Below are 11839 nucleotides of genomic sequence, written 5' to 3' on the forward strand. Positions count from 1 at the left end.
CCTTGCACTCTTAACCCAGTGTGCCACTGCCCGACCCCCAGCTATGGCATTGTTTCACCCCAAAAATAAACAAGTAGAATCAATCAAGATATAAGCAGTACAAAATGGAATGGATACAAATAGCAGTAAAAGAACCAGGACTGATGGAAGGCCACAAGGAACCTGTGGTCTGAGTATAAATCCTTGTATTTAGTTCAGAACAGACACAGAGGACAGGATATAGGTAGGGTAGGACCATACCCTTACTAAATTCTCAGGGCCTAGAAGCAGGATATTGCAGGAACAGTGAGCAGGCACCCAGCCCTCCAATGACATAAGAACCAGGTATGGAAGGAAAAATATTATAAAGTAAATCTGAGGCGTTTTGAGGTGTGAGCAAGTAGGAAATCTTTAAAAATGATGAGCCATTGGGAGTATGGATTGACCTGCTAATGCCCATGTTCAGCGGAGAAGCAATTACAGAAGCCAGGCCTTCCACCTTCTGCACCCCATGGTGACCCTGGGTCCATACTCTCAGAGGGATAAAGAATAGGGAAGCTATTAAGAGAGAGGATTGAATATGGAGCTCTGGGGGTGGGCACTGTGTGGGAATGTACCCCTCTTAGAGTCTTGCCAATGTTTTTATTAAAAAAAAAAAAAAAAAGATGAGCCATGCCAAAAAAAGACAAAGGTTTTACAATGATCAAGCTGGGCCACTTGAACAACAAAATAAACCAGCAGTAATGGATTTTTAGCTGTACAGTAAACGTTTACACATACTAATGTAAGTCAATAACTGAGAAAGCAAATGGGGCTGGGAGAGGAGGCCAGGGGATAGCTCCTTTACAGAGGAAATCCCACTAGTATCTGGGAAGATAGAAGAGAAAATTGGCATTAGGCAAGCACTGTGGTAACAGCTAACCCAGGTAGATCTATCAGTGAAAGCTAAGAATCAGAATGAAAAAAAGGAGAAACAGTGCAGGGCCTCTTCGAGTTTGCACTGGATGCTCATGAATGGTAAGAACTTCACTGTGCACACCTCTGCAGACACCACTTCAACCAAGCATCCCCAGTGCCGTTAGCAATGGGACGGCGTGTTGAATGTGCACGACCTATGGACATATTGCAAGAGAGGCTCAGTATTGTGCTGCCTCCTGACAGGACTCTGAGGACCGCTCCCACAGTTGTGCTCCAGTGTGGTACCAGGGCTCAAGCCCAGGGTCTCACCCATGATAAGAGGTACACTCTTCTGGGTGAGCTATCTCCCCATGATTTAATAATTTTTATTTATCTTTATTTATTAGATAGAGAGCCAGAAATTGAGAGGGTGAGGGGAGATAGAGAGAGAAGAGACAGAGAGGTACCTGCAGCCTTGCTTCACCGCTCATGAAGCTTTCCACCTGCGGGTGGGGAGGGGTGCTTGAACCTGGGTCCTTGTGCACTGTAGTGTGTGCACTTAGCCAGGTGTGCCACTGCTGGCCCCGCCCATATTTGTCTTTACTGGAACTTTTTGGTTGTACTTAGAAAGGGATGTAATTGCATTCTCCTGGTTACTTTCGTATATTTAAACTATAAAATCTCTTCAGGGGAGTTGGGCATAGCACAGTGGGTTAAGCGCACATGGCACGAAGCGCAAGGACTGGTGGAAGGATCCCAGTTCGAGCCCCTGGCTCCCCACTTGCAGGGGAGTCACTTCACAAGCAGTGAAGCAGGTCTGCAAGTGTATTTTTCTCCCCCTCTCTGTCTTCCCCTCCTCTCTCCATTTCTCTCTGTCCTATCCAACAACGACAACATCAGTAACAACAACAATAATAACTACAACAATAAAACCAAGGCAACAAAAGGGAAAATAAATAAATATATGTAAAAAAGAAAATCTCTTCAGTTCCCTAGTTTTTTTTTTTTTTTTAAAGATTTTATTTATTTATGAGAAAGGTAGGAGGAGAGAGAGAAAGAACCAGACCTCACTCTGGTGCATATGCTGCCAGGGATTGAACTTGGGACCTCATGCTTTATTCACTCTGTCATCTCCTGGACCACTGCCTAGTTGTTTTTTTTTTAAGAACTTAACTTTTCAGTTTTTATGGAAGTCCTTAGTGGGTTTGTGGTATGTTCTCTCCCTCTCCCTTTCTCTGTTCATCTATTTCAATTTTGTCAGCTTATGGCAACTGTCATTAGGGTCTCAAATCTTGCCTTTGCTTCAGTATCAGATGTACTTCTGGACATTTGTAAGTACCCATTTCTGGTTCTTGCTCCACTTTCCCCACTGACCCTGCAGAGTCCTCAAGAAGACCTAAGGCACCGGATCCCTGAAATTTTGTTCATTGAGCACAGGTTTTCTGTGTCCTTACAGGAAGCATAGTTGTCTGGATATAAGATCCATGGCCATGTTTTCTGTTTGTTTGTTTGTTTGTTTGTTTTTAACGGATTCCATGTCTGCCTTCCTTTGAGTGTTGGTTTTGCAAAGCCTGATGCCTGGCTAAACCCCTTGTCTTTAACATTTGCTTAGTCTCTCTTTTTAAAATGTAGTGCTGGGCCCTTGCACATCGCACATGCATAATGCTACTGCTGAATAAGATGAACTTCCCAGATGAACTTTTTTTTAAAATTCCTATTTATAAAATGGAAATATTGATAAGATCATAGGATAAGAGGGGTACATTTCTACACAATTCCCACCACCAGAACTCCATATCCAGTTCCCTCCCTTGAAAGCTTTTCTATTCTTTATCCTTCTGGGAGCATGGACCCAGGGTCATTGTGGGATACAGAAGGTGGAAGGTCTGTCTTTTGTAATTGCCTCCTCACTGAACATGGGTCAATCCATACTTCCAGCCTGTCTCTCTTTCCCTAGTGGGGCAGGGCTCTGGGAAGGTGGGGCTCCAGGACACATTGGTGGGTTGTTTGCCCAGGGCAGTCAGGTTGGCATCATGGTAGCATCTGGAACCTGGTGGCTGAAAAAGAGTTAAGATATAAAGTAGAACAAATTGTTGACAGATGATGAACCTAAAGGCATTTAGGAAATACCTTTTTGGAAAAAGCTAGTTAGGTCTATTTTAGGTATATTCCAAGGGGCCTATGACTTTACTACTAGTTTTTGCCTGAGCCTGACAGCTAATATGCAGGTAGACCCAGGTTATTGCCTAGATGAACTTTTAACTAACTAACTCATCACACTCCTCCCTCCTTTAATCCTGTATTTATGGAGCCCCCTGAATAACCGCCCCAGATGAACTTTTTTTTATTTCTTTATTGGGGGATTAATGTTTTACATTCAACAGTAAATATAGTAGTTTGCACATGCATAACATTCTCCAGTTTCCCATATAACAATACAACCCCCACTAGGTCGTCTGTCATCCTTTTTGGACCTGTACACCCCCTCTCCCCCAGAGTCTTTTACTTTGGTGCAATACACCAACTCCAGTTCAGGTTCTACTTGTGTTTTCTCTTCTGATCTTGTTTTTCAACTTCTGCCTGAGAGTGAGATCATCCCATACCCAGATAAACTTTTAACACACACACACACACACACACACACACACACACACACACACACACACACACACACACCCCTCTCTTACTCACAAATTTCCCCCTACACACACACACTCTGTATTCACAGTTTCCATACACACACACACACACACACACACACACAACCTCTGTATTCAGAGTTCCCCTACACACACACACACACACACACACACACAACCTCTGTATTCAGAGTTCCCCTACACACACACACACACACACACACACACACTGTATTCAGAGTTCCCCTACACACACACACACACACACACACACACCCTCTGTATTCACAAAGTTCCCCTACACACACACACACACACACACACACACTGTATTCACAAAGTTCCTATACACATGATTTCTTCTTTGCTTTTATCTCTACTGTTTACTTTTTTCTCTCTTTTTTAAAATATTTATTTTATTTATTTATTCCCTTTTGTTGCCCTTGTTGTTTTATTGTTGTAGTTATTATTGTTGTTGTTGTTGTTGGATAGGACAGAGAGAAATGGAGAGAGGAGGGGAAGACAGAGAGGAGGAGAGAGAGATAGACACCTGCAGACCTGCTTCACCGCCTGTGAAGCGACTCCCCTGCAGATGGGGAGCCGGGGTTCGAACCGGTATCCTTATGCCGGTCCTTGTGCTTTGTGCCACCTGCACTTAACCCACTGCGCTATAGCCCGACTCCCCTTCCCTTTTTCTTTACATCAGTCTCATTCTTTTGTTTCCTGCCTCTCTTCAGTGTCTGTCCGTACATTTCCTTTGTTCTCCTTAGGTTCATTATAATTAATTTATTTCTGAGATAATTTCCCCCATTTTTATTTTTACTTGTTTATTTACTTATTTATTTATTTTTGCCTCCGGGGTTATTGCTGGAGCTCAGTGCCTGCACCATGAATCTACTGGATGCTATTTTTTTCCCCTTTTGTTGCCCTGGTTGTTTTATTGTTGTTATAGTTGTTATTGTTGTTTTTATTGCTGTCGTTGTTGTTGGATAGGATAGAGAGAAGTAGAGAGAGGAGGGGAAGACAGAGGGGGGGAGGGAAAGACAGACACCTGCAGACCTGCTTCACCGCCTGTGAAGCAACTCCCCTGCAGGTGGGAGCCAGTGGCCCGAACCGGGATCGTTACACCGGTCCTTGCACTTTGCACCGTGTGCGCTTAACCCGCTGCGCTACTGCCCGACTCCCTATTTATCTATTTTTAAAAATTACTTATTATTGAATAGAGACAGAGAAATTGAGAGGGGAGGGGAGATAGGGAAAGAGACAGAGAGACACCTGCAGCCTTGTTTCACTACTTGTGAAGTTTCCCCCTGCAGGTGAGGACCAGGGGCCTGAACCCAGGTCCTTGCACACTGTAATGTGTGTGCTTAACTAGGCGCACCACAGCCTGTCCTCTCCCCATTTTTTATTTTTATCAAGGAAACATTTCTCAAGACTGTTGTCACAGTTTTACATTTCTCCCAGATACATGTTAACATCATTTCTTGAGTTCAGTGAATTCTCCTTTTCTCTCTCTCTCTCCTTCCTTCCTTCTTTCCTTCCTTCCTTCCTTTCTTTCTTTCTTTCTTTCTTTCTTTCTTTCTTTCTTTCTTTCTTTTTCTTCCTTCCTTTATTTTTTTCTTTCTTTCTCTTTCTCCCTTCCTCCCTCCCTCTCTTCCTTCCTTCCTTTCTCTTTCTAACCTATTTCCCCCCTTAGGTTTTGAGTCAAAGTGATTTCATACTCTCAGATAAATTTGCCAAATATATTTTATTGTTTGAAGGTGTTCCTTCTATATTTTACTCTTGTCTATGATATATGTGAAACTTCATTTTTCTGATTTTTAAAGACATTTTCCATCTTTTTAATTGTTAAAAATTATCTTTATTTGTTGGATAGAGATAGCCAGAAATTGAGAGGATGTTGGGGGGGGGAGGGTGATAAGGAGAGAGACAGACACCTGAAGACCTGTTTCTACACTCACAAAGCTTTCCCCCTGCAGGTGAGGACCAGAGGCTTGAACTGGGGTTCTTGCACATTGTAACATGTGTGCTCAACCTGGAGCGCCACCGCCTAGTCCCATTTTTCTGATTTTTTTTTTTTTTGCCTCCAGGGTTATCACTGGGGCTCGGTGCCTGCACTATGAATCCACTGCTCCTGGAGGATATTTTTTCCCTTTTGTTGCCCTTGTTGTTTATTGTTGTTAATATTATTATTTTCATTGCTGTCATCATTGTTGGATAGGACAGAGAGAAATCAAGAGAGGAGGAGAAGACAGAGAGTGGGAGAGAAAGATAGACACCCGCAGACCTGCTTCACCACTTGTGAAGCGACCCCCCTGCAGATGGGGAACTGGGGGCTTGAACCAGGATCCTTGCACTGGTGCTTGTGCTTTGCACTGTGTGCGCTTAATGTGCTGCGCTACCTCTTGGCCCCCTTTTCTGAGTTTTTGCAGCAGTTCCTTATGAACTTGTATCTTCCCTTTGTCATGTTTGTTGCATTTGGGTGTTTTGCTAGACCCATAGAGCATTAACATCCTTTTCTGGCAGTGCTGTCCAGGTCTGGAGCGGAGACGCTTTTATGTGATGAGAGAGAATAGGGATGTGTGTGGGGGGTGGGATGAGGGGCTAGCCATGAGATGTTGCCCTAGATTGTCAAGTCCTTTGATTCTTGTTGGGACCCAGATTCCTCCCTTTACTTTTCTTTCACACCTTCTTTTCTTTTCTTTTTTTTTTTTTAACCAGAGCAGTGCTCAGCTCTAGCTTATGGCAGTGTGGGGGATTGAACCTGGGACTTGAGAGCCTCAGGCATGAAAGTCTCTTTGCATAACCATGATGCTGTACCTCCACCCTCCCCACCTTATTTTCAAAAGACATTTTCCAGAAGGTTGCGTTTGATCTTTTGTCCCCCCAGAGCTGTGTGTTTTGACAACTCTCCTCTCTGTGCTCATATTTGTGTTCTTGGTGCTTACAGAGGTGATTTTCTTTTTTTTTTTTTTTTAATTTTTTTAAAATTTTGTTTGCTTGTCATTTATTTGTTTTTAATAGAGCACTGTTCTGCTGTTGCTTATGGTGGTACCAAGGATTGAACTTGGGACCTTGGAGCTTCAGGCAAGAGAGTCTGACCATTATGCTATCTCCCTGGCTCCTGGTGACTTTCTTTTTATTACTCACTTTTAATTATTCACTTATTTAGGCTAGATACAAAGAGAAGTTGAGAAGGAAGGGGGAGACAGGGAGAATGAGACCTGGAGCACTGTTTTACCTCTTGTGAGAGCCCCCCCCCCCCACAGTTGGGACTGGGGGCTTGACCCTAGGTCCTTGTGCACTATGATGTGTGCACTCAACTAGGTGTGCCATCACCCAGCCCTAAGAGGTGACTTTTGTTCATCATGGTCGTCCTTTACTCTTGTTCTTCAGTCTTTGCTGCAGCTTTGGGCAGAGTGAGACTCCTTGCACACACGTTGATTCTTCGCACAGACTTTGTGAAGTATGCTTCGTGCTATGTTGGTGTGGTGATGTTTGTGTGTGGGTTTTTTTGGTTTCTCTTCTTGCTCTGAATGTTTTTTGGGGGTGGGCGGGGGAGTTAGTGGTAGAAATAGGAGTAACTGGGCACCACTGTGGCCTCCAGCCTCCTGTGCATGATGGTTATTTTTTGAGACTGAGTACTCAGCTATCTTTTATCACTACTGCTTGCCTTCCAAACAGCACTGTGATGCTGTATCCTTCTACTGTTACTTCTGTGGGCAGCAAGGGTATGAAGATGGGGTTTGAACAGAGTTGGGAACCAGCCTTGATCAGGGAAGTTGATGCCCCCACTCTGGCTCTGTGTAGCTAGTGCCAGGACTCATGGAAGATGCAGTTCCTGAGGTCTCTGGGCCTACTAGGTTGGGGAGGGTGCCAAGTATTAGCTCCACTGGGACCCTGGTATTCATCCCATCGTGATCAAAATACAATACAAAACAAACAACTTGCCTTGCTTCCTGCTGTTTCTAACTGATGAACTGTTTAGAAATTAGGAATGACCCCTATACCTATGGACATCTAATCTTTGACAAAGGTGTCCAGACTATTAAATGGGGAATGGGGAGTCTCTTCAACAAATGGTGTGAGAAAAAATGGGTTGAAACGTGCAGAAGAATGAAACTGAACCACTGTATTTCACCAAGCACAGAAATTAGGAATGGCAGCACATCCAGAGTGGACACTTATGCCATAGTAGACTTTTGACCTTAATTTTCAGGTGATGCCTTGTTCTGAGTTACACATTGCTATCACCTTGGGCTCTGAGGTCATGTGTTGGTGCAGGTGGACAGAGCCCTAGAAACAGGGATACCACTGTCTCCTGTCCTTGTCCTCCTCTTTCTATAACCTGGCTTTGGCGGGAGGTGAGCTGGCAGCCAGTACTGTCGCCGTCTCTGTTTTTACCACATAATATGTCCCCTCACAAAGTTTCTTAGTGTTGTGATAGGGACTCAGGGAAAGCTACCTATAATGTCTAACCAACCAGTTCTTCCAAACAAAACTGGTTTCCAGCAGGACTTGGAGGTCAGATGTTAAGGAGGAGCACTGGCTGTTAAGGTGACTGAGGGGACAATGCTGAAGGCTGAGCGGGGCAGCCAGTAGATTGTGTAGAAGAGGCAGACCACTGGCCTGCATTGGCACTGTGGACCTCATCTGCCACCTACTGGCGGCTTATTGCACTGCAGTTCAACCTGGCAAGTTCTATGTTCACTGTGCTCATCATCTTCTGAAACTTGGAGAAAATGTTGTAAATATGCATTGCACTTGATATTTACCAGTAACTTTAATTATCAGAATGCAGAAAGTTTTCATTCATAGGGTTAGGGTTTGGGAATGCCTTGGTTTGTGTCATAGAATTGTAGCTGGAGATTGTGGCATGCTGAAGTCACAGACCAGAGTCACTTACAGGGACTAGATGCATTCCAGGAGAAACTCTGTTGGCAGTTCCATCTCTTAGGTGACCAGACATCATCTGTGCTTAGTGATGACATTGGTCACACAGTGGGGAAGGTCCCTGAGCTGTCAGTGTGGTCAGCCCACAGTTCAGCTAGGTGAGTCATACATCCTCTCTCAGCCATAACAGCCATAGAGTGCTGTTCCCTGGGGAGCATGCTCTTGTCAGCAAAGCAGCCATGACACAGTGGGCTTCAGGTGCCTGAACTTTATGAGCAGTGGGGGTAAGTGGGGGTGAATTTCCTTGAATGTCCACAGGCACCACCCCTGGAGATGACTGTCATAAAGGTGGCATGGGCTCTGTTCCCTCCACATTAAAGATTCACTCAAGGAGTGGGCATGCAGGACAGAGCCTGCCCCGTGCCTGGCTTCCTCCAGAATCAGCATTTCTTGGTACCCCGGGGGAACTTGAGGGCCCAGCCAGCAATCCTATCCTTCTCTCTGCTCCTTTTCATACCTAACCCAGCTGTTTTCTTTTTTCCTCATCTAGGGGTTGGGTCCAGGCTCAGCGGTCCCAGGCAGCTCCGGCGTGGGAACCCCCAGGCAGTTCACACGACAAAGGATCACGCGGGTCAACCTCAGGGACCTCATATTTTGTTTAGAAAATGAGCGTGAGACAAGCCATTCACTGTTGCTCTACAAAGCATTCCTTAAGTAGCACAGGATGACGGCATCTCAGGTGGGGACACCTGGGGACGCTTTTATATATTTACAGATTACGCCTTTTTGTAACAAGCAAATGGGATATTGTTTAAAAAACAGCCACCTCTTTACAATGGAACAGTTTTATATTCCTGTTTCTAAGTCAACTCTTCAGTGGAAGAAAACACGTTTCTGTAACAGAATACAGAGGCCTGTGGGTACTTTTAAAGGACAATTAAATCTTAACTCATCTTTGATTGAGTGGCCTTCTTGCCAAACAAGCCATATATAAAAACTGATGGAATCGTTTAGCAAATAATTAGCTGCCCTCTGTCACCTGTAGCAGTTTTTACATTATTTGTGTATTTTGGTTTTCAGTTCAACCTAACTTACTACATAAGGGTGTGTCTACAGCCAATGACCTCATTTCATTCATTTTATTTTTGTATTAGTCAGTTGGCAAAGCAAACTGATTTTTTAAGAGTATTTATCTTCCCCACCCCATTCAGAATTCTCGAGGAATACACAATTCATGTCACGCCCTTGCCTCGGAGTTGAATCCCTTTCTGCTTCATGGAGCTCGGCTACGGTGGGCCCCTTCTGAATGTGTGTCGGCATCTGTACAAATGCATTTTATTTGCTATAGTTTGTAAAGCTGTAAAGTTAAAAGAAATGAAAACCTTTTCAGCATAAATATATTTTACTTGCACTGTGTTTTTTAGCTAAAAGTGAAAACTTAGATGAAATAAAAATCAAAGTTGAGAAGAATCATCAAAAGACTGTTTCTCAGTGTGAATCAAGTGTTGAAAAATGGTTGGTGTATTTTGTCAGTAATTGTACATAATTTTTGGCACATAACATAAAATGGCTATGTAAACTATAATTATTTTGCTAAGAGACTGTATGCAAGCTGTGGGCCAACTTTACAGATGTCCAGAGCAAAGCCCCTTCTTTGTACCTATTTTTTTATTACAAATATACTAATTGGTTCTTTATATTTTCAGAGGTTATTGTATTAAATTGTCTATTGATAGTACTTTTATGACTGTACATACTCTGGCTTTCTCCGTGTGGATTCTCACGGCAGACTTTAATTCGCGCGCGTGTGAACTGAATGCTGATCAGTATTTTTTATCAACACCTGAGAACTGTTACACCTTTTATTTTGTCTTTTAGGGAATCCCTGTCTTTCCATTTTTTCATGTAAATTTTGCACAGTTACTTGTTCATATGTAAATATTTTACTTTCAAAAATGAAGTTTTTAATTGCTATTGTTTTATATAGGATTGAAAGAAAATTAACTCCTTTATTAAAAACAAATTTATCTGTATTTGTATTTGTTTTGCCTATTTTTCCCAGTTGTAGATTCTGCTGCCTGAGACTCAACTCTGGCTCTATTCAGGGGTCTGTTTATGAGGTAGAGGTAGAATCAGTGTTTAAAACCCAACAAGAGGGAGTAGGGTGGTAGCGCAGCACGTTAAGCGCACGTGGCGTGAAGCACAAGGACCAGCATTAAGGATCCCGGTTCGAGCCCCGGCTCCCCACCTGCAGGGAAGTCACTTTACAAGTGGTGAAGCAGGCCTGCAGGTGTCTTTCTCTCTCCCTCTCTGTCTTCCCCTCCTCTCCATTTCTTGCTGTCCTTTCTAACAATGATGACATCAATAACAACAATAGACTACAACAACAGTAAAAAAGCAAGGGCAACAAAAGAGAAAATTAAAAAAAAAACACAAAAATGCAACAAGATTGGTAGAAATGCTTTCACCTCTGTGGACAGAGCCTCATGCTATAAGTCAGACTATGAGTCCCAGCTAGACCCGGAGCCTAAGCTTTCCCTAGCCCCACCTGCTCTTAGTGGGGACCACCCCGCTTGACACAGATTAACTGGCCCTTTTTGGATCCTAGGGCTCCCTTCCATTCAGGTTTGTGGGGGAGAGGTATGGTAAGACCTCATGTGCACCTGGAGGCAACTACACTGAAACATTCCCTGTGAGCCTGGGAGGGAACATACAGCTCCAGCCCTGACTGGACCCCTAGTCACCTCTTAAGTGTTGAGGTCAACCTCCAAGAATACAGCTCCCCATGTTCACACTCTGGAGCCAGAGGTGGTTGTCTTTGGAATGCTGTCTTGTTTCTACACTGGTTTTCACTAGTTTGATAACTCTGGCAACATATGGTTACCTTCCGTGTGACAATGGAAAACACCCCCATTGAGGGGCATCCTGTATGAACCTTTTTTGTTTGTTTTAATTTATTTATAAAATGGAAATATTGATAAGACCATAGGATAAGAGAGGTATAATTCCCACCACCTGAACTCCGTATTCCATCCCCTCCCGATAGCTTTCCTATTCTTTATCCCTCTGGGAGCATGGACCCAGGGTTATTATGGAGTGCAGAAGGTGGAACGTCTGGCTTCTGTAAGTGCTTCCTCGCTGAACATTGGGTGTTGGCAGATTGATCCATACTCCCAGCCTGTCTCTCTCTTTCCCTATTGGGACAGGGCTCTGAGGAGGTGGGGCTCCAGGACTGGTGGGGTCATCTGCCCAGGGCAGTCAGGTTGGCATCATGCTAACATCTGGAACCTGGTGGCTGAAAAAGAGTTAAGATATAAAGCAGAACAAATTGTTGACTAATTATGAACCTAAAGGCAAGAATATTGCAGATGGAGATTTGTGGTCTCCATTTTGGAAAAAGCTAGTAGGTCTATTTTAGATATATTCCAAGG

General features: G+C 43.7%; 1 protein-coding gene across 3 annotated transcripts in view; it reads left to right on the plus strand.

Annotated features, from left to right (window-relative positions):
- Positions 1–10441, plus strand: part of TAF4 (TATA-box binding protein associated factor 4) — a 122872-nt gene extending 112431 nt beyond the window's left edge. For 2 of the 3 annotated variants that reach the window (XM_060179884.1, XM_060179996.1), the window contains one exon: positions 8959–10441. In XM_060179884.1, the coding sequence (XP_060035867.1) occupies positions 8959–9126 (168 nt within the window). In that variant the 3' untranslated portion in view covers positions 9127–10441. The remainder of the gene's footprint in view (positions 1–8958) is intronic. The other variant, XM_060179934.1, reaches the window with a different exon arrangement.
- Positions 10442–11839: the final 1398 nt, after the last annotated feature.

This window comes from Erinaceus europaeus, chromosome 1, assembly GCF_950295315.1.
Source record: "Erinaceus europaeus chromosome 1, mEriEur2.1, whole genome shotgun sequence".
NCBI lineage: Eukaryota > Metazoa > Chordata > Mammalia > Eulipotyphla > Erinaceidae > Erinaceus > Erinaceus europaeus.